The 23,372-nt window shown below is 48.5% G+C and overlaps 1 protein-coding gene across 3 annotated transcripts in view; it reads right to left on the bottom strand.

The window, feature by feature from the left end:
* The window catches only part of PSME4 (proteasome activator subunit 4), a 106,897-nt gene extending 84,121 nt beyond the window's left edge, over positions 1 to 22,776 (bottom strand). For 2 of the 3 annotated variants that reach the window (XM_004615804.2, XM_055123337.1), the window contains exon 1: positions 22,471 to 22,775. In XM_004615804.2, coding sequence (XP_004615861.2) covers positions 22,471 to 22,721 — 251 coding nt within the window. In that variant the 5' untranslated portion in view covers positions 22,722 to 22,775. Of the gene's footprint in view, positions 1 to 22,470 lie in introns of all 3 variants that reach the window. The other variant, XR_008627441.1, reaches the window with a different exon arrangement.
* Between the last annotated feature and the right edge of the window lie 596 nt (positions 22,777 to 23,372).

Here is a 23,372-nt window from a genome sequence, read left to right on the forward strand (position 1 = left end):
CAAAACCTGATTTTAAAAACCTGATTTCCTGATATACAAAAAAACGCTCCAGAATGGCTCCGCCGCGCCTGAACAGCCATGATCCCAGAGGCACACAAACCAATCTTGGAACGCAGCGGCTGCTGGCAGAAATACCTCAGGACTTAATTACTAAAATACCAGAATTCCAAAACCATGCAGCTAGCTGCTTTTGCGGCCGTGTGACATCATATGCTCTTCATTATCAGCAATAGAAAACAACCTAATGATGCCTTTTCAGCAGGTCTGATTGTTGGGGGATAATTCCAAATAATAACAGTGGGTTTTCTGTCAAAAATTGAATGTAATCAAAGTAAAGAGAGAGTAAAGTGAAAATCATCTGCCACACAGGCAGGGTGGGGGGCGGGAGGAAGGGTATACTGGGGTTCTTGGTGGTGGTACATGTGCACTGGTGAAGGGATGGGTGTTTGATTGTTGTATGACTGAGACTTAAACCTGAAAGCTTTGTAACTGTTCTCACGGTGATTCAATTAAAAAAAATTAATAATAATAATAATAATAAAAGTCACTATGGCAGAAACCTGGAATAGACAAAATATTTTGTAGTGCTCAGAATACAATATATGTCTTATTAGTTTGAAATAATTACTGCATTTTCAAGCAAAAGCTTTGTGATCTATTTTAAGAAAAACTTGCCTACCTGAAAAAAACATATTGCTACATTTCTGGTATATGGTTAGAACTAGTCTTTTGTTGTAAATTACATAAAAAGAGTTCCTGTGCATGCTTTTGTTAATAAACAAATATTTGCTGAAGGCAGCAATCTACCTATCGCCACAATTACCTATAATCACAATTAGAAGTTCACAATTTTAACCATAAGAACTCTGAAGAACACAGATGGTTTAGGATCCGGAAACAATATAGGCAGATTACATAACAAGAATATGATTTTGCAAATTAACTGATTACCAAAAATAAAGTCTTTCATCTCAAAAATGCATCTTTTTGATTTTTAATTTTGAAGAGCCAATGTAATCAAAAGAATGAACTGCCAGCAAAAACAATATTAAAGGTTTTCTCAAAAGGTTTTCAATCATTTTGGAGCAACTAAGGACCAAAACTAATTTAACTACCCTAAATTTACTTAATAACCAAAACTTAAGTATGTTAACTTAGAATGTCCTTACTGTTTTAAAACTTAAGAAACCAAAGCTTGGGGCCGGAGCGATAGCACAGCGGGTAGGGCGTTTGCCTTGCACGCGGCCGACCCGGGTTCGATCCCCGGCATCCCATATGGTCCCCCAAGCTCCGCCAGTAGTAATTCCTGAGTGCAAAGCCAGGAGTAACCCCTGAGCATCGCTGGGTGTGACCCAAAAAGCAAAAAAAAAAAAAAAGAAAGAAAGAAAGAAACCAAAGCTTACTTTGAACACATGGCTTTCTCGGGAAGAGCACTTGGCAAGTACAATAATAAACCAACAGGGTGAGGACCACTGGAAAGGAGTCCCCATGTGATCTCCACCACTTGTTCAACAACTGAGATAAAAACTAACTTCTGAGATCTGGGTGCTTGTTTTGCCTTGCAGATGAGAGACCCCTTCCTCCTTTACAAAAAACACATTTTGTTTTCCTGAAAATTCTTAGCCAACTAAAAGCCTGCCCACCCACCCGCCTTTAGACTATTATACACTTCCCAGCTCTCATCTGTCGTTTCAAGATTCAGTCCAAAGGTCCTCCAGTTTACTTGGTCTACTAGTCTTGTCGGAAAAAGAAAAAGTCCTAGAAATCTAGAGTTTAAAAAACTTCTAAGCCAATAAGCAAAAAGTGCCCCCAACTGCACTCCTGGTCACTGGCAGTCACGGATGGTCCTGGCAGCCCCACTGGAAACCACTGCTGTCATCCAGGGACCCGATCTCCGGGAAGAGCAGGGATAGGAAGTGCTTACCTCTACCTCCGTAGCAATCAAGAAATGACCTTCATTATTGGGGGGGGGGGGGGGGGAACGGGCAATCCTGGCTGGCCTTGGGGGAGGTAGGGGCAGACCAAAGCTAGCTGGTCCCCTGCAAGCCAAGTGCCTAAATTCCTCAGCCCCCTCATGTTGAAAAACACCTCCTTGTTTATGTTTTTGTTTGGAGGGGGGGGGCCTCGCTGGCTGTGCAAAGGAGAGGGGGGGAGGGGGGCTGTGTATTGTCTAGGGATTGAGCGTGGGCTGGCAACATGTAAGTGAAGAGCTTGAAGGCTGCACTATCTCTCTAGCCCCTGTCAATGTTTACCTGCCTTGGACTGGTAAAGCAAATAACTAGTGAAAACAAAAACACACCTTAAACCCAGAGATGCCAGAGATTCTTTTCGCTAAGCTGCTGCCCTCAAGAACAGGCTACAAGCTTCCTGAATCTCCCCCAACTTCATGCTATGAAGGAGTAAACGCTAACATGCTACATCAACTCAAATATATAAAACAAAACTGCAAAGAACTTTTCCTTGCTTTCCATAGTTACCTCAGGCCTTGTTAGGACCCCAGGAGTCCAGGGATAACAGAAAAACTTACAGTACAGAGAACGACTGGTCACATGACTCGCCACAACCACAGTGACCCAGCTGGACACCCGCTGCATTTCCTGCTGGAACAACCGCGCTTACACCACAGCAGAGCCCCAAACTCTGCATGAAGACACCCTCAGGGGCTGCTGACGGAGTTACAGCGCTCTGACAAAGCTACGGAGAATTTTCAAAAATCACTCTACAAGCAGCCACTACCCACCAGAAAGCGGTTCTTGTCTCTACATTTCTCAAAGCACAGCCCAGGATTTCTTTCAAAGAGCACAAAAAAGCACTAAAAGAAGAAAAACAAGTCTGTTCACGGTGACTCCTGAGCACAGCCAGGTGTGGCCCAAAGCCAAACAGAGGGACTCAGACTCACAAGTCAACACCACTACAATGGAAATAAATTAGGCAGATTATATACACGTATCTGAAAAATAACTCGCATCCGAACGATCTCCTTCAAACCAGTAGAGCTCAGTAAGAAGACACACTCACAATGGCGAGATGACTAGGGCACTCACTACAGTCATTCAGATGACTCTAAAGTCCATTCAAGATGCTGAGCACCATTACTGAACAGTAAAGGCAAAGATGCAACAGGGGTCGACTCCACCATTGTAGTGGCGAGGATGGGGAAGCTGAACAAAGCCCAGCTTGGTGAGGACGTGGAGCCACAGCTCCTGCGAGAGATCAGGGAGAACCGGTGACATGGCCCCCAAGTCAAAGGCCTGTCCCTCATGACCAGGCGCTGCAGGAAATGCGCCGTGTCACCCAAGAGTGAGACATGGATTTCAGTCTCACCGTCACCGTGTTGGGCAAAAGAAGCTGCATCCACAAATGCTGTGTGTCACACAATTCTGTCGCAAAGCATGGGCCAAGTGTGAAGTGGGAGAGGGGCTTGGAAGCATCACCTCTCCCAGCATCACCTACTGCACCATCCTGACGGCACTGCCACTGGCGTCCTGGCACCAGTGTGCGGACACTGCAGCCCGGAGTGGTGGAACAAAGGCAGCGGGGGTGGAGAGAAGGCAGCCCCCGTGGAGCAGAGCGGACTGACAGGGCACGGAGGGTGGGGGATGCCCTGGACATACTTCGCCCATCGATATGTCATAATTTAATTTTTAAAGATTGATTCCCCACTCCCTCCGTTCAGTACCAAAGTATTCTCTAAATGTAAACACATCACATCACTTAGTCTGGAAACAGAATCCGCACTTGGCTGCGCACACAGGAGGCGAGGCACACCTTGCACACCACGACGCTCCCAGGCCCTGCCAGGGTCACTCCTCAGGAGCACCAGGTAAAGACCAAATGCCAACCACTGGGACAGGAGAGAGTGTAAGGCAGCCTCGGCTCCGGAGCACAGACCCGTGAGTGAAGCCCTGAGCACTTGCAGCCTTAAACCCAAAACCAAAGAAAGCTTCTCAGGCTGATTTTTTTGGGGGGTAAATACTTAAAAATACTTTGAACGATATTTAAAGACTATCCAATTTCTTTTTCCAATTAATTTTCACATTAAATTTTGAAATAAAAGTTACTATAAGCTGTTGAAAACCTTGCTAAAACTCACGATTGAACTTTTAAATAGAGTATTTCCTGAACTATCCAGAATATACAAACGACAAGTCACCATCGTTCTCCCACAGGGTCGGATGGGCATTACACGAACAGATGGGAGTGGGGGGTGGGTGCAGAGTCAGCACTCAAATTGCTTGCCTTGCACTCAGCTGACCTGGGTTCGATCCCCCACATCCTATATGGTGTCCCCTAGACACTGCCAGGATTGATCCCAGAGTGCGGAGTCAGGAAGAAGCCCTGAGCAGCGCTGAGCATGGTAAGAGATAACGGGGGTGTGGGGGGCACGGGAAGAGTGCGCTGGCACAGAAGGTGCTCGCCTTGCACCGGGCTTGATCCCTGGCATCCCAGTGGTCCCTCAAGCCCACCAGGAGTGATTCTCGGAGCAGAGCCAGAAAGTCCTGAGCACAGCTGGGCGTGGGGGGAAAGATGCAGAAACAAAACAGGGACAGAGAGGAGAGAGCGACCAGGAGTGGTCCCTGAGCACCTCTGGATGTGGCCTCCAGCAGAGGCCCCCAAAGGGAAAGCAGGACTGGGGAAACAGCCCCCAGGACTACAGCACCCACTTTACACAGGGCCAGCCCGGGGTGGGTCCCAATGCAACAGGACCCCCAAACACCACAGGAACCCCCCCAAGCAGCAGGTAGAGGTGGCCAGCCCGAGTACTGCCGAGGAGCCTCCCGCAAAAGAAAAAAAAGATTAAACAAACAATTTTCATCGCTTCCTCCATACAACACGGCACGGCAGAGGTCCACTGTACACCCTGGGATTATACTAAGCACATGCTTTTCTGTCTGACGCCAACAGTGGGCTATAGGCAACATCCTAAGTTTGCTACTCACCGAATGGAATTTTAAAGCAGTGCAGAAATGGGAGCAACACAGTTTAAATAAACCAAGAATTAGAGCTGGACCAAAAACAAAAAATACTGGTTTTTCAATATGAGCGCTGCCATCAGCCAGTTATTTTTCTTCAAGGCAATCACTGGGTTTTAAGATTCTATAACTATATTTGAGCCTCCTGAATTCACAATAATACCACAAAGGGCAAACACAAGCAAAGCCTCACAGACCACACTCGCAAAGAGCGCCAGCGAGAGAGCCATCTTTTATTTATTTATTTTTTAATTTATTCTTTTATTGAATCACCATGTGGAAAGTTACAAAGCTTTTAGGTTTAAGTCTCAGTTATACAATGCTCGAACACCCGTCCCTTCACCAGTGCACATATTCCACCACCAAGAATCACAGTAACTGGTAAATTTCACTTTACTTTCACTTTACTTTGATTACATTCAACATTTCAACAAAAAACTCACTATTATTGTTTGGAGTTTCTCCCCCCTAAAGTCGGACCTGCTGAAAAAGGAAGCATTTGATAATTTGTTTTCCAATGCTGAGAATGAAGAGATATGAGGTCGAGTGGCCGCACTAGTGGCCGCATGGTTTTGGATTTCTGTATTTTAGTGTTTTAGTAACTAAGTCCAGAGAAATATCTGCCAGAAATTGCATCACTGTAAGCTTACAATGAGAGTCATCTTTTAAAAGAAGGCTGCGCCTGGGTCCTGGTGCAGAGACCCCAGCACCCCAGCGTGGTGCAGAGCCTGGGGGCTGCACTGAGTGGGACACAACACCTGATGCCTCGGAAGAGAAGAACAAGCAACCGTTTACCACTGGAAATCTGACAACCGCCACCTGTCAAGGATCCACCCCTTGACAAAGAGCTGCAGCCCTCAGGGCGGCCACACTGCTCCCGAGCAGCTCACAGAGTCCAGGCCTGCAGTCCGATGGCAGGAAGGCAGCTCGCTGAGGTCTGAAGTCCACTCGCTATCCAGCTAGGAGGAAAAGAACGCAGGCCTCACAGGGCACGCCGGGCTGGCCTGGTCCCCTGGCACAGAGCTGAGGGCAGCTGGCCCTCAACAACGGCCAGGAGTGGCCCCAAACAAAAAAATAATCAAACTGGGGCTGGAGCGATGGTGCTGGGATGAAGGGGCTGACCCTGGCACACTCCCTGGCACCGCATGTGATGTCCTGTGTCTTGCCGAGAGTAAGCCGTGGGCACAGCCTGGTGTTATCCAAAACCAAAACAAAAGAAAAAATCCACCCATATTTAAAGTAAGAAAACTTTCAGGAAAAAAAAAATGTTGATTAGCACCTTTCTGGAAGGCACAGCCCCTCTCTTAGAGCAAGAGACAGTACAGCTGGGAGGGCATCTGCCTCGCACACAGCCAACCTGGCTTCCGTCCCTACTGTGAGCCCGCCAGGAGCAATCCCTGAGCAGTCAGGAATAAACCCTGAGCTCTGCCAGGTGGGCCCCACCCCTCAAAAAAAAAAAAATCACAGTTCCTCTCCAAAACTAGTCGCTGGAGAAAATCATTCCGTTCAGAAATACCAAAAAGATTAACTACACACACACAATGCACAGAAGATAAATTTTTTTAACAGTAAAACTTGATTGCTATCATATGTGGAATTAACAGAAGAACAGTAATTGAGTCACAAACAGCCCAACGCAGGCTGAAGGCAGGCTGAAGGCAGGCTCTCCAAAACCGAGTTTACTGTGAGGGTAGACAGGACAGGGGCTGCGGGCGGGCAGTGCTGAGGGCAGGGAAGCAGAGGGTTTGACGGAAACCTTGGTCTTGGAAGACTACACACAGAATCTCGTCACTGACAATACTATAAATCAGGGTGCCTAAAAATTTTTTTGTTTTAAACTAACTCAACTGTAACATATTTTAATAGGGAGCTATTTTTAAATGTTTCTAAACAAGTAACAACTACAACTGAAATGACTAGTATCTTGCAGTAAGGAAAATGACACTGACCAATGCAATTAATAACACCCCCCAAGTAATTTCAGACAGTAGCTATAATTCCTTCCTCTACCAAAAAAAAATCATTTTGATGTAGCTATGTCAGTTCCTGTCTTTCCTTCTCTCCCTTAGGTGTCATCAAATAGAAAACAAAAAAAACCCAAAAACAAACCCACAAAAAAGCAGGTGGGCAGTGGGGGAGGGGATGGGAATGGTGGAGAACAAGACAAGACCAAACAAAACACCCGAGTATAGGTATAAATCACTTTGACTTTCTAGGACTAAGTTCTTCAGCATCAAACTCTATTAAAAATGCGGCCAGCCATGCGTTTGCATGGCCGCTTTGCTGCTGAACGACCAAGATCCAGAGCCAGCTAGATTACTTCTGAACCCAGCAAGTGCTCGCAGCCATGTCCCCAGACTGTGAACTAAGCTTTTGCCCCACGTTGGCTAAGGGGTGAAATATCCTTCCTCCTTGGTTTTTCTTCCCTCTGGGGGGAAGCGGCATGGTGTACGCCATCTTATGGACGTTTCAACAGGTATGAACTTGGTGGCGCGGGAAAAAAAAGGTGTTTTGAACTTGAAACAGCGGGACGCTTGGGCAGTCTCGGGCTGTGGCTGATACTGGCTCCAGCTCGCGCTCCGCCGGGATTCGAACCAGGTGGCCATGCGTTTGCACGGCCGCTTTGCTGCTGAACGACCAAGATCCAGAGCCAGCTAGATTACTTCTGAACCCAGCAAGTGCTCACAGCCATGTCCCCAGACTGTGAACTAAGCTTTTGCTTTATGCTGCCCCAGTAAGGTAAATTATGAAGTTTCCCACTTAAATCTCCATGTACTTAATTACTAAAACACAGAAATCCTAAACCTAAATCCTAAACTGCGGCCGCGAGACCTTTTACCTCTTCATTCTCATTAGTGGAGAACTAATTATCAAATGTTTCCTTGTCAATAGGGCCGTATTTTGGGGGGATAAACTCCAAGAAGAATAGTGAGTTCTGTGTTGAAACCCCAACAGCAATAGTGAGTTTGGGGTTGAAATATGGAATGTAATCAAGGTAAAGAGAAAATGAAGTGAATTTTATCAGTTATGCAGGTGGGGGTGGAGGGTGGGGGGTGGGAGGTATACTGGTTTTTTCTTGGTGGTGGAATATGGGCACTGGTGAAGGGATGGGTGTTTGAGCATTGTATAACTGAGACATAAGCCTGAGAACTTTGTAACTTTCCACATGGTGATTCAATAAAATAAATTAAAAAAAAATGCAGCCAGCTCACTGTCACTGTTATCCCATTGCTCATCGATTTGTTCCAGTGGGTACCAGTAACATTGTGAGACTTATTATTACTGTTTTGGGCATATCCAATACACCATGGGTAGCCTGCCAGGCTCTCCCATGCGGGCACGATGCTCTCAGTAGCTTCCCGGGCTCTCCGAGAGGGGCGGAGGAATCGAACATGGGTCGGCCGCATGAAAGGCGAACGCCCTACCGCTGTGCTATTGCTCCAGCCCTATGGCCAGCTCACTGCCAGAAAATAAAATCAAGCATTATCTCCTCAGTCCACTGACTCCTCCCCAGTCCTCTGTCCAAAAAGCACTGCCAGAGCGTACAACACATGCCGTGCAAAGGACGACTCAGGGCTGCTCCGGCACAGTGCTCCTTCATGTGAGGACACAGGCACTTAGGAAACCAAAGATGCAGGAGCAGGGACGGGACGAAGTGGCCCCCGCAGGATGCGTCTCCCTCCGGGTCCCAGCCGTGTGTATGAGTGTAAGACGTGATCCGGCGAGGTCTGCAGAGGCAGGAGACGGCTTGAACCCGGACCCAGCAGGGCGCGAGTCAGGCGAGTCTGCAGAGCCAGGTCCCTCCACGGCCCCATTCCTCTGGAGGGAGACCCGGACCCCAGCTCTCAGACCCACGGGCTCCCCAAGGCGCGCAGCGGCCCCACGGGATGTGGCGGCAAGGAGATGGCTGAGCTGTGGCAACGGCAACAGCAGCCCCTGCCCAGAGGGCGGCACTGTCACAGGGGAGGGCCGGGGCTGGGGCTCAGGAGGGCAGAGGGGGTAGGGACACGCCAAGGCAACGGGCAGCCCCCAAGGGGACGCCCTGGCACTGCCCAGCCTCGAGCCCAGGCTCCGACTGATGCAGGCGCAGTGCCCGCCCACACTGTGGCTCAGGGATGCTCCTTAGCCGCTGGGGTCCAGGACCACCCCCCCTCCATGGCTGCTGTCGAGGGGCTGGGCTCTGCTGGGCTACAGACACCCTCTGCCACCCGCCAGGCCCCCTGAGCGCCGTGACGTGGCCGCGAGGAGGCCACAGGAGATCTCGGTGCTAGCATCTTCTACAACAGCAACAACCTCCAAGGGCTTTCTTTGTGATGTCAGCATTGCAGACAGCAGAAAAATCTTTAAAACTCGTAAGAAAGCCTGGTTAGCTTCTGTGAGACTCGATGCTGCTCTTCAAACAAAGCAAGTCCTGATCCGACAAAACTAGCCATTTAGACACTGGGACTCCAGACTCCTGGGTCATCCTGGACTTGGGGAATGCTGGCAAGGAGGTCCTTTGAAGCCCAAATGCCAATCAAGGGAGGACAGTGGCCAGCCATCTGGGTGAATGAAGTTCTTGACACCAGCCAAAGTCCCCTTAAAGATGCATTAAATAAAAGTATTGAGGCAAAAGTTCCAGGGTCTGAAGCAGCCAATTTGAATACTCATGAAAAGAGCTGTTGGCTATGACCTGGGAGCACAACCAGGTGTGGCCCAAAACCAAGCAAACAAAAGGCAAAGCAGTGGACGGAGAGGGTTTGTCTTCGTGGAATCCAACATTTGCCAGTCTTGGGGCCACACAGACTCTTACCAATTTGATTGGCATCAGAAAAAAAACTGAAAATGAGGGTTGTGATGTTAAGAGGGCCAAAAGAAAACTACCAAGTAACTGGCAGTAGTTGGGTCGAGGATGATTCTCTAGACTGGCTTAAAATGGGCCTGAAAGTTCAAGTGTTTGGAAGAGTGAGGGCTACTGGGGAATTCAAGAACCGGCAAAACAAGGAAGAGTCACCAAACTGCAGAAAAATACTCGTAATATAACAATAATGAAGCCAATTTCGAGAGCAAATGCTCAGCGATGCAGCCTCCCGGCAAAGAACTGGTCTGCATGAAGCCCTACACTCAGACAAGACTGGAGGACGACGGGAGGTGCCACTTACTGACTGAAGTCTCCCTGGGTGGAGGCTATACTGGTCTCACTGGTTTCAGGTCCAGGCTCGGGTCTGGCCCAAGGGGTTCAAAGAGAGACTAATACCTCAGACTTCTGGTCCTTTCAAGTATGGACTGACCAGTTCTTTTCATGAATATTGTACTTCGGACAACTCTTAAGTCCTGGCCAAAACAGGAAGCAGGAAAGTGGTGAGTCATGTCTAATCAGGAACAAATTAAAATGTTCTTACTGTAACTGTGTAGTCAACTACGTGTGAACGCGAAAAAGCCATTTGCGTGCTCATACTCGAGTCAGATCACCTGGGTGTGATATTTGTGAAAAGCGGTCTATACTTGCAGAGAACATGTAAAAAGACATTCCCTGGTGCATAAAAGGCACAAAGGGAGGGTGTGGGAGAGCAGTGGGTGTGGGGGCAAGGCGAGGGCAGCCCTGCAGATCACCCAGAGCCAGGATGGCAAAGAAGCGACAGCAGAACAAAAGGCACAGACTCCCCCTGGGGACTCCGCCGGGGAGCCAGAAGGAGGGGGGCTGGCTGAGGAGAAAGATGGGCTGCAGCAAGAGGTGTTTTTACGACCCCAGGTGACTCCTCGCAGGTCTCCTCAAGGTGCCACTTAGACAGAAGATGAATCAACACAAGGCTGAATGACAGTACAGCAGGCGGGAGCTCGCCTCACACACGGCCAATCCCAGTTCCATCCCCGGCACCCCACAGGGTCCCCCAGAGGCTGCTGGTATGATCACTGAGGTAGAACCAGGAATATGAATCAACAATGTGAACTGTTGAACCAGAAGGCTTGCCAAATATGCTATATGCTAAACAGTAGTTATTTTTCTGTGAAAACTGTAGTCTCAAAGCTTTATAGCAAAATAAAATAAACACACACAGAACTGTACCGGAACCAACCTTGCAGCTGAACTGCACGGAGTCCCCACCATTGGTAAGTTACCAAAGCAAAGCGGACTTAATTTATGTATATAGACTTACTGTCACAGTACATATGTTAGAAAATTTCACATTCATGCTCCACTTCTAACATGAAGAAAACTCATCTTCTGAAGTGCAGTGACCACTGCCCCCATCATGCTGGAACCAGTTCATGGGGGCTATGCTGTAAGAGAAGGGCTTGGTCTCCATTTTTCTTAATTTTGTGCTTTTAACACGTATTTTCAATGAGAGATCTTTCTCAACCCCACGAGTTCCACTTCATTTCTTTCACTTTGATTTGCTGTATAACTTTTCTAACCTCAGGTGTGGGTTCTCGAATTTGTAAGAACTAGAGATGTGATTTAATGGAGTGCATGCATTACTTAAATTCCCCTTTTCCTGTCTGGTATGAATTTCACCTCTTTACAGATGAAGAAAGATGTTGCAATGTTCCCTTGGCGTGGCTGCCAGGCACCTCTAAGGAGACTGATTTTTCTACCGCTGTTCTAATCTGACGGAGTGACCTTTCCCGACTTGCTCTTCAGTTTGGGCTCTGTTCATTTGGCAGTATTCTTGTTTGCCTCTTTATATTTGGCAAGTTATATATGCCTCATTTCTATTTGAAAAGACAGAAATCTAATTGGAAAGGTCATAAAAAACAATAGTAAATGATTTGTTTATCTATTTTGGTGCTGGGACCAGGCCCAGAGGTGCTCAGGGCTTATTTCTGGCTCTATGCTCGAGATTACTCCTGGCAGTGGCCAGGGAAACACGTGGGGTGCCAGGGATAGAACCAGGTCGACCACCAACAAGGCCAGTGCCTGACCTGCTGAACTATTATTCCAGCCCCTAAAATGACTTGTTTTATAATTTATCACTCATATCCAGTTTGGTTAGCTTATTATCAGTTTATACCAAACTTGAGCACTTCTCACACCTTATACTTAGACACATACTCTACACACAAAACTTACAGGCATGCACATTACAATTTTTTAGCACAAATCTTTGATTTTTTTAGAGGGAGGTCGAGCTGGCGGTGCCCAGGGATTATTCCTGGTAGGGCTCAGAGGACCCCGTGTGCCAGGAACTAAAGCAGAGCCGGCCAGGAGCAAGGCAAGTGCCTTCACATGGCCTTTGCCTCTCCCTCCAGCCCCACATCACTATTTTTAGATGAGCAAAAGCTGAGATGGCAGGAGCAAGGACTCTAATTAATCCTTGACCCTAACTAAAGAAACAACGCGGGCATCCTGGGAGTTCCATCTGGGCAGATGCGACAGTACAAATGGCTCCAGTAGACAGATGAATCACATAAGCACAAGCAATTCGCCAGAGTTAACTGCAGTTTTCAAAAGAAGGGGAAACACCTCTGAGCAAAATAGGGCTATCATCTTTAGCACAGACCACATTTATGATGGAGGTCCCGAAATGCACAAGGAGATCTAAGGCATCCACTTGTTATCCTCAGCCTGTGACTTTCAACCACTTTCCACCTGTGGGCCGTAGTTAAAACCATAGGCAATGCTCACTCAGCATGCAGTTGTTCTTTCAGAGTTACATTTTTCTGACATTAAAATCCAGCTTCGAGAGTAATAAAGTCATCCAATATTAACATTCCTTCTTTTCCATTCTTTTAAGGCATCAGGCATCATTTCTTGATACGCTTCACTGAGGCATCATTAAAGAGCAAGTGATTAAAACGAGAAAGTCGTGGGCAGGGGAAAGGACTGAGACTCAGGAGCTTGCTTTGCATGTGGCTGACCCAGGTTTGGTTCCCGGCACTGCAGATGGTCCCCGGAGTACTGCCAGGAGTGATCCCTGAGCACTGTTGGGTGTGGCCCCCAGAACACCAACAGAAAAGAAAACATAACAACAAAAGACATCTATATGTAAATGTCCAACAGGAGACAGGTAAGTAGTCGTAAGATGCTCTAGTCAGGCTGAAGAGTTACTGGAGTCGATTTCTCTATTTCACCACAGAAAATGACTTTCCAAATCCCAACCAAGGTTCAGGTGAAACTCCTTTCTCTGGGGTACCGACCCAGGCTACACAGCACAGAACGCAGCCTCACGCAGAAACGATAAATACGGGCACGAACAAGAGCTCTCGGGTGGGCAAGCCACGGCGCGGTGGGGAGGGCGTCTGCCAGCCCAGGTCAGGTCCCTGGCACCCACACGGTCTTCTAAGCACCTCCAGGAATGATCCCTGAGTGCAGAGCCAGGAGTAAGCCCTGAGTATCCCCGGTGTGGCCAAAACAAAACAAAAGGACAAAAGCTCTCTGGTTGTCAGACAAACAGGCTACTGCTTATGTCTCATTTTTTCCAAGGGTAAAATAGGGACGCTTGGGAAAATTAAATTTAAAAAAATGAAAACAAAGCCCCTGACACAGCACTGGCTCATTTTGAGCCCTAAAGATGGTACAAGTGTCTATGTCTCCCATTTAAAAATCTATTAATGCTCTCGTGTAAGATCTCTCAAGTTACTGATATTTTCAGTAAGTCCATCACTGGGGACTTTTCACTTTCAATCCTAGTATATTTTTTACACATCTCAGTAAAGAACTGTATTATATGATCTGAAATAAAGAAAAAAAATCCCTGTTAAATCAATGACTTTTATGGGGCTGGAGCAATAGCACAGCGGGTAGGGAGTTTGCTTTGCACACGGCCGACCTGGGTTGATTCCCAGCATCCCATATGGTGCCCTGAACACCACTAGGAGTGATTCCTGAGAGCAGAGCCAGGAGTAACCCCTGTGCATTGCTGAGTGTGACCCCCCCCAAAAAAAAAGTCAATGACTTTTAATGGGGGAGGGGAACATAACCAGGATAATAAAAATATAATCTAACACACATATAAAATTAAAACAAAGGCATAAACTTTCACCATTATTATTTCCAAATTCATTAGAGACTGGCTCACAAACAAAAATATCTCAAAACCAGAGATGTACATAAATTCTCTAGAGAGAACAATCTTGAAAGACTAAATTTTGAAGTGCAGAGATAGAAAGGCATGCATTCAACCTGTTACCACCCCCCCACACCCCTGAGCATGGCCACAGGGGCCTTGCTGGTCTTGGAAACATGGGGTCCCAGGAGTGCCATACCCTGGGGTCCCCCAGTGAGCCTCCAGGGAGACGTGGCTGGGAATGACCCCAGGCAGGAATACAGCAAAAGCTGGTGACTGCCTCCGAGTCCACTGCCAGCTTCTTAGAAGAATATTTTATGGAATTTTCAAACACTTGAGGCTTGTTAAGGAACATTACTTGTTCCATGTGCTTTGTGTATTTGTAAAAGTCATCTCTAATAAATTTTTGTTCTAGTTAATTTTTTTCTTATTTCTAAGATCTCAGCTAAACAGAGTTGCTTTGTTACAAATAGAAAGGTATCGTCTGTGATGAATTGGTTGATATTTCTCGAGAGTAACAAAAGCCCCAATTGTAATATTTAGGAAAAAAAAAATCTCAAAACCAAGAATACGGGCATGATTCAGACCCCGGGTAACTCTTTGTAAACACCTTTTTAGATAAAAAAAAAAAATGTGAAAATCAGGGGCTGGAGTGATAGCACAGTGGGTAGGGCATTTGCCTTGCCGACCCAGGTTCGATTCCCAGCATCCCATAGGGTCCCATGAGCAATGCCAGGGGTAATTCCTGAGTGCAGATCAGGAGTGACCCCTGTGCATTGCTAGCCCCCCCAAAAAAAAAATTGTGAAAATCAAATTAAAACCTAAGTGAAAAAAGTTTAGTGACTGGTATTAATTTTTGAAAGTTAAAGTTCAGTAGTTGTTAAATGGTACAAAAAAAGAAACCTCCATTTAGTACATGTCAAAAGAAATTTGCCTTTGTATATTTTAGAATCTAAGTAACCTACCATCCCTAAATATACAAATCAACCTAATTAAACTCTTACAAAGCATATCCCCTAAGTATACACAGGCAAATGATTACATTCCAAAAATTTCTTGCTGTGAAAACTTCTATTTCACTCTTGGCTTAAAAAAAAAAATCATCAGAAAATGACAAAAACACCCACACTTAACAACCCAAATATTACACATTCCAAATTAAACTGTCACCGATGAGAAGACTAGGGCATTACAAATCATTCTTAATTTCCATGCAAATTCCAACTTGCGTGAACCACAACACTATTCTCAAGCCATGTTCGTTACAGTGGTGTCTGTCTTTTCTTTAAAAGACTATATGTTTCAGCTAAAGATTGGAGTCTAGGTAATATGATAAAGAGCCAAAATTAGAAATTGGCATACACAGGTGTTGATCACCACCAAAACTGATGGACCTTCCATGAAAGACATTTTTGTTGCTTTTCTTTTGGGGGGTGACGAGCCCACCGTGCTTAGGGCTTACTCCTGGCTCTGTGTTGCTCAGAATACCAGCAAGCACTTCCCGGCACATAGACACACTCAGAACCAGACTCTCGAAGTTGTGAAATTAAGTTGTTAACGCTAACAATCATCATATTTTAGTTTTTCTTGGTGGTGCCAGGGACATAATGCAGGGCCTCATATACGGAAACATATACCACTGAACTGATCCCCAGCCTAAAGCTTCATGTAATACTTATTTTATTTAATAACAAACTGCGCGGGGCTGGAGGAGAGACGGCACACCTGGAGTTCTCCGGGCCTTCAGGTCTCCAAAGCACGTGTTCCACCCTTTGATCTGCCCCAGTCATTAGACTTACTTTTAACGAGTGTATCAAACTCAGTCCCTGAAACCTCCATATAATCTACTTCCCCGACCCCCTTCTTTGGGTTATAAAAATGATCATTTTCCTTCACTAAAATGTCCCTTCCTTCCACTCTTTTTTTCAAATACCTGCTTTCTTTTAAGCCGAACATTAACCCAAATCTTGTTTTCCCATTTTGACTGTCGAAGTGACAGCAGCTGCGACGAGGCAGCCTGAAGGCGAGGGTGCTCGCCTTGCACGCGGCCGCTCTGGGATCCGGCCCCCAGCGGCTCCTCTGGTCCTCTAAGCACTGAGCCAGGAGGAAACCCTGACAACCGCCCAGTGCGGCCCACAAACCTGACCACAAGGACAAGGGCAGCGCGTGTGGCTTGAGGGCCAGAGAGACGGCGCCAGCCCAGGACCTCAAGCAGCGCCCACCCCCGCATGGCCGCGCTGGCCCCCGAAGCAACACATGAACAACACATGAACACGCACTATCTTAGCTCTCTGTGGGGTTGGAGGCAGGGCAGTGGCTAGTGACCACGGAGCACAGAAAGGTGAGGAAGGAGGATGCTGACTGGGAAGCCCCGACGTGTGCACGCAAAGAAAATGCGACAAGAACAAGGGGCATTTAGCGTGAACCACAACACTATTCTCAAGCCATGTTCGTTACAGTGGTACCCTGCTCTGGGTACCCGGGGTTCCTTTGGGGCTGTCTGCTTCCTGCCCAGTGAGGCATGCAGGAGTGCGGCCACAGAACAGGGAGCCAAGGCGCCTGTCCCGGGCACCAGCCTCCGGGGCACCAATGGACGGCCGGGCCATTCCCAGCAGCATCCAGCTCGTCCCCGACGGGACCCCAGGCACCAAACAATGACAAACCCACAGGGCTGACTCCTTAGAAAAGGTTCCCACTTAAGGCCAGGGGCAGGGCAGTCCAGTGGTCGAGTACTTGGCCCTGGGGAGAGTCCGGGATTCCACTTCTGGCACCACAAAAAGGGGAAAAGTCTCAAAGGAAAAAAGCTAATGCGCAGTTTCCATAATTTAAAAAAACTGTCTACAACTTGTTCACTTAAATAAATGTTCTGACTACGTTAAATATGCCCTCAATTCACTTCAACTAAGAACCAGTTTTTTTGTTTTGTTGCTTTTTAAATGAAATAAAGTCGAGCGGGCCACTTGGCCTGTTGACTGTGGGGTTCTGAGAGTGCCCTCACACCTCGTTTTTCTGGCCACTGGGCCAACCTCACCTCCACTCACTGCGCCCTTCCTGGTCCTCATTCCCCCTAGGAATCATCATTCTGCTCCAGGATTAGTTTAAGAGCGACTTTGTTCAGAATACGTGATTGCTAAGACATTTCTTATTTCACAACATTATTCCAAGATCATTTGGGAAAATTGTTTTTAGGGCCAGAGAAATGGCTCAACAGGCTCAGCACGCAGGAAACGCGGGTTCATGTTCCCAAGAACCCTCAGGAGCACAGACCAGTGAACAGCCCAAGGACCACTGGGTGTGCCCCCAAAACAAAACAAATTGTTTTTAAATGATATACTCTTAACTTCACAAGAATAAACGGTACTACATTTGCTTTTCCATATAAAGGGCTTCTGCAATGTCAATAATACTCTGGTCTGAGCTGGAGCTCATATAGGGGTCAAAGCCTTGCAAGCAGCTAACTCTGGTTCGATCCCGGCACCACAGTCATTGGAGCATCACCAGGAGTGATCCCTGAGCAGAGAGCCAAGACAAAGGCCCAGCACCGCCAGGAGTGACCACATCCCACCCCCAAATCATTTTTATTTTTTAAAGCAAGCCCACTGGTTAGAATACAAACTATTTTTCAAAGTACTTAGAACTCGGTGCACTCAGAATTCTTGTCATTATTCCCAATTTGGGGGTGTGACAGGTCGCTGAACCACATCTGGCAGCACACAGGGGCAGAGGGTACCCTGTGAGGGTACCAGAGTTGTAACAGGGCTCAGTCCCATGCACGGCAAGTGCCCTGCACTCTCACTCCCACCCTCCTTCCCCCTGTCTCTTGATGGAACTACAACTTTAAAAACGTGACCCAAATGACGGAAACCGTACACCCAGAGAAAGAGTTTATGGAATGCCCCTACTCCTTGGCACATCCCACAAAACAGGGACCCTCACAAGGGGGTCTAGAAAAGATCTGCTCAAAGAACCGTCTCTGCTACCTAGTACCAAACAGGTATTAACCTAAAGCCCTGGGCTGGTCCCCAGCACCCCACATGATGCACCGAGGCAGAAGTGTGATCCCTGAAGTCAGAGCCAGGAGTAAGCCCTGAGCACCACTAGGTGTAGCCCCCAAACAAACAACAAAAGAACCTCCATTTATTAATTTATTAAATGAAGATAATTCAAGAGAGCCCTTGTTAGCCTTGAATTCTGCCTTTGACCCCTAACATGGGGAAAAGACATAATACAAAAGTGTTCATCCATGAGGAATGTTTTAAGTCTCTGCTCACAGACCTGGTTGTTTTTTCTAAGCATATATTTGAGACCTTGAGTAACCCCCCAGCCCTAAATAAAGCTAAGGAACAATTTAACATTCAGAGTCTCTAAAATTACTGAATTGATTTTTCTTTTTTATGTATAAAAAGCAACACTCCAGCCGGAGAGGCAGGGCCCCGGCCTTGCATGCAGCCTATATACTGCAGCTCCCCAGGAACACACGGTACTGAGCACAGAATCCGGAGTAAGCCCCGAGAACCACCAGGTTCTTTTGGCCCAACAACGGCAACTTTCTCACGACAGAGAAATTTTGGCTCCCATCTGAGTCTGATCACTTACTAGTTATTGTTATACAGACAAGTTTAATACTATGTAAACAAACAAGAATTTTTACTGGTGAATGTGGCTATTTTTGAAGATTCAAAGTGCTGTTTCCACAAACCAAAGCACTTGTATTTGTGTATTACAGATTGTTTTTCCTTAAGATGAACTCTTTATAAACCTCAGTTCTTAAACATTAGGTGTCCATTGAATACAGTTTATTAATAAACAGCTGGGATCCACTGATGAACATTTTCTCCTTTCCTCACCAACACAGATGATTCCAATTTGGGTGCTCCTGTGGTATATGCTCCTTTCTACAGGAGGAAGTGGACATATTTAATAACTCATATGTTGTATAAACATGTTTCCAATTACAACATTTTACTATAATTAACAAGGTACTAAATTTGCTTCATATTACACCACATCCATGTATTTAATTGAAACCAAAATTCTGTTTTAAGAAAAAGCAACAAGAAAGAAATGATCCACGGATCATTAAGTTTGTAGGAAAGTGTAACTCTCATTTACTTGTCCCTCCTTTCCCTCTCCCAGATCAGTTCACTGGTGTACCAGTTCAGTGATTTCTTTTTTTCTTAAGTACATTTTAAAACCCAGAGTAGGATTCAGAGTAGTGATTGCCCAGCTTTGAAATCAGTGTGGTTTCTCCTCCGCCTAGTGGTACAAACTTCCAGGATCAGGGTGTGGATAAATGGAGACCAGCTCTGACCACCTCTGATGAAAGAACAGAGGGAAAATTCCAGTTTCCAGAGTCCCTTCCCTGGAATCTCTCCGTTCTCTGACAGGGTCGACCAGTTACCCCCTTCTCCATGAGCATCCTCCTCCCTGTAACCTCTGCAATCACAGGTGCTTCTTCCTGCTTTTTCCATAGGTTGCTAACTTAGGCCACTTTTCTTCAGGTAGGCATTCTAATAAGTTAAAATATACGAAAGCTTGTATTCTATCACAGGATCTTTTTTTTTAATACGTATAAATCACCTTTCTTCACAGAGATGATAAACAGACCTGCAAGTCTCAAAATGTTACAATTAAAGCAGAAATACTAAATCACTACTAAAATGAAGTGAAAACTCATGAAGGGGTACCAAATGCAGAGCCTCAGCATCTCCCGAGGCAGAAGCTGACCCCCCAAAGACCCAAGACACACAGCTTGAGGGGTGCACACGAGGCTGAAGCCCATGGCTGTGAGAAGTATGCCCTGTCCAGTTTTCAGGAACGTGCTTATCTATGAAACTATTCTCGGTGCTCTACACACAGCTTAAACAGGCCTAGGACAAAAATACGTGCAGGCTTGCTTGAGAATCTACAGAATAAAAAATAAAATTATAAAGGACAAGTGCAAGATTGGCTCTAAGGAATTTAGTCCAAAATCCACCATTTTACTCATGGCACTGAAATAACACGATTTATCATAAGTAACTCCCAGTCTCAAAGCTAACTGGCAGAGATGTGATCATTTTCATTACTTCCTTCCATTCTTCTGCAAAGTACTAAATCTGGTCACTATTCCAGGCAACTAATAGCTATTATCCTGTCTGGGCATCATTTTGATAAAATCTTGTGCAATATACGAGACTTAAAAAAATATACTCAGCTATAAACAGATCACCTTAACATGACCAAGAGGAAAAATATTCCTGGGATCACACCACATCACCAACTACAAAATGTCTTACACACAATCCCAAAAGCAATTTGCAGCACTGAACCATGATCTCAAAAATAAAATTTCACATAAGTTCCTGCTAGCTACTTAATCTGCATTCACAAATCACTAAGCGAACAAAGTTCAATCTTGCTTTACAACTTGCATCCTGACAACTGTCTTTAATATACTTTTTAAGCCCTTTCTCGGTTTGAACACACACACACACACACACACACACACACACACAACTACTTAACCCCAATAAACAAAAAATAACAAACCTTAGCGTCTAATATGCCAGACTTGGTAGTAACTCTGTTGGGAAACAATGCTAAACTATGCCAGTGTGAATACTAGATTCATAGAGCCAATTCAGACATGCATTCACACGTTGGTGTATTTATATGTTACGCATCTAAAAGATGTTTATAGTTCCAAAAATGGTTATTCCCAGGCAAATATGAGCCAAGTGATTAGACGGGAGTATCGCTAGAACTGACTGGAACTGGAACCAATTTTATTTTCAGCGACAGAGCAACAAACACCAAGGAGGCTTGCTTGGAAAAAAAATTATTTCAATCACCTATAAAACATTCTTCTGTTGTCTGCCCCCACCCCAGCCCCCTTCCTTAAGAACCCTAACACGACAACTTCTCAAGAGAAGAGCGCTGTTCACCTTGACACTTTAGGGTCAGTCTAGGGAAGAGCAGTCCGTCAGATCGGCTTCTTCCTAACGAAAAGATTGGTTTTCTCCACCCCCAAGCGGAGATGAGAAAACGGTCCAAGGCTTCCCAAAGAACCGGCAGATCGCAACTCCCAAGACTCATCCAGTAAGGAAATGTAGCCGCGACTGCATTTCGCAAGCCTGAGTCATCGGCCAGGTTCACTCAGCAGATTTGGGTAAATAAACAGTGGATAAGAAAGCGTCTCTTTGCCGTCCCGTGCGCTCACTCATGCGCATCCACACCAAGCAAGGACCATCTCCAGGATTCGAGCAGCGAACCCAACCTGAGCACAACTGAGCCCAACTCAGCGCAGACCCCTCCCTAGCTAATGGTCCACAGCTACATTGTATCTCTACTCCCCGCCTAATTGCAATTGCTCTACAGTTTGTAGCTAGTTTATTTAAAAGACCCACTAAAACAGATGGCCTGAAGCCAATTTAGGTCAGCTTGCGGAAATGAACCGAGACGGATGCTAACAGAGCCCGGCACCCTCACAGCCCAGTTTCACCCCGTTTTTCTCCCGAGTCGGTGTCACAAGGGCACACACCTCGTTGGCCCCAAAACCCAACGTGCTCAGCGACCACCGGACCTTGACTCTCGCCACCTCGGGGCCGGGCCGGGCCGGGGCCTACTCCCACTCTCCTCCCGGGCTCCCAGGGCACCGCCCACCCCCAGGGAACCCCCGGGTACACCCACCCCCGGAGAACCCCTCAGCAACACCCACCCCTAGGGAACCCCCCAGCGCCGCCCAGCCCCAGGGAACCCTTGGGTACCGCCCACCGCCAGGGACGGCACCCCACACTACCCACCCCCAGGGAACCCCCGGGGCACTGCCCACCTCCAAGGAACCCCCCAGGGCACCGCCTACTCCCAAAGAATCCCTCAGCACCTTCCATCCCCAGGGAACCCCCGGGGCACTGCCCAGCTCCAGGGAACCCCGGGGCACTGCCCAGCCCCAGGGAACCCCCAGGCACTGCCCACCCCCAGGGAACGCCTGGTACTGCCTACCCCTAGGGAATCCCCGGACAAGGCTCACCCCGGAGAAACCTTCGGGCACCGCTCACCCCCAGGGCACTCAGTCCCCCATCATACTTCCCCCCAGGCCACACCGCCCCCACCTCTCTTTGCCCCCGGGCATCCCCAGGTATGGCTCATCCCCAGGTCACCCCGGGTACCGTTCATCCCCCCAGAACGCCCCTTATCCTCGAGGGCACCCGGGCACCCCTGACCCTCCCCGAGGCACCCCTCACTCCCAGGGCGTCTGGACACAGCTCATCCCCAGGACACCCTCACCTCCAAGGACGCCCGGGTCCCCCGACCCTCCCGGGCGCCGGGACCCTGACCCTCGCCCGGTCCCCCTGGCCCTCCGCCCCGCGGCCCCTCGACCCTCCCCGGGCCCCTGGCCCCCGCTCCCGGGCGCCGGGCCGCCAGATCCTCCGGCCCCGCGGCGCCCCTGACCCTCCGCCCCGCGGCCCCGCAGGCCGGCCGGGCAGGCGCCGAGGCCGGGCAGCACAAAGGGCCGCGGGCGCACTTACGTGGCCAGTTTCCGGGTCCAGAAGAGGCCCCCGGGCCAGAGCTCCTGCAGCCGCACGGCGCGGCCCAGGTTGCTCTTGATCAGGGCCAGCTGCACCTCGGCCTCGGCGTCCAGGCGCGCGGCGTAGGGCAGCAGCCGGTTGTACACGATCTCCTTCTGCGGCACCCAGGCCCGCGGGCCCGACCCGCCCGGTCCGCCTGGCCCGCCCGGCTCCGGGGGGTCCCCGCCGCCCGCCTGCCGCGCCGGCTCCATGGGCCCCACCGGGCGCCCGCCTCGCGCCCGCGACGTTGGGCCCGGCCCCGCCCGCCGGCCCGGTGCTGACGCCGCGCCGGCCCGGTTCCGGCCCGCAACGCTCACTTCCGGGGCGGGCCCGGGGCGGGGCCGGGAGGGACGAGGCGGGGCTGCCCTCGCGGAACGCCCCGCTGCCCGCCCCGCTGCCCACCCCGCTGCCTGCCCCGCTGCCCGTCCCGCTGCCCTCTGGGAACGCCTCGCTGCCCAACCCGATGCCCGCTCCGATGCCCACCCACCCCACTGCCCACCCCGCTGCCCTCGCGGAACGCCCGCTGCCCTCGCGAAATACCCCGCTGCCCGCCCCGCGCTGCCCACCTCGCGCCCACCCGCGCCGCCCCGCGCCGCCCTGGTCACTGCCCAAGGTTGCTGGACAGCGGGTGGAGACCCAAGGACGAAGGACATGCTAGGGAGTTTGCAGAACTTTATTTTTGGCTGCAACCCAGAGATCACTTGGGGACTGTGGCGTATGGGGTGCCAGGGATTGAACCCGGGTTCGTGACGGGCAAGGCGAGCACCCTACCCACTGGACTTTCCCCCCAACCCTCCTAGTGCTTGATCTTTGGGGGGCGGGCGAGGAATAGGGATTTATTTATTATTAAACCCCAGCGATGC

The sequence above is a fragment of the Sorex araneus genome, chromosome X, assembly GCF_027595985.1.
Source record: "Sorex araneus isolate mSorAra2 chromosome X, mSorAra2.pri, whole genome shotgun sequence".
Lineage (NCBI taxonomy): Eukaryota > Metazoa > Chordata > Mammalia > Eulipotyphla > Soricidae > Sorex > Sorex araneus.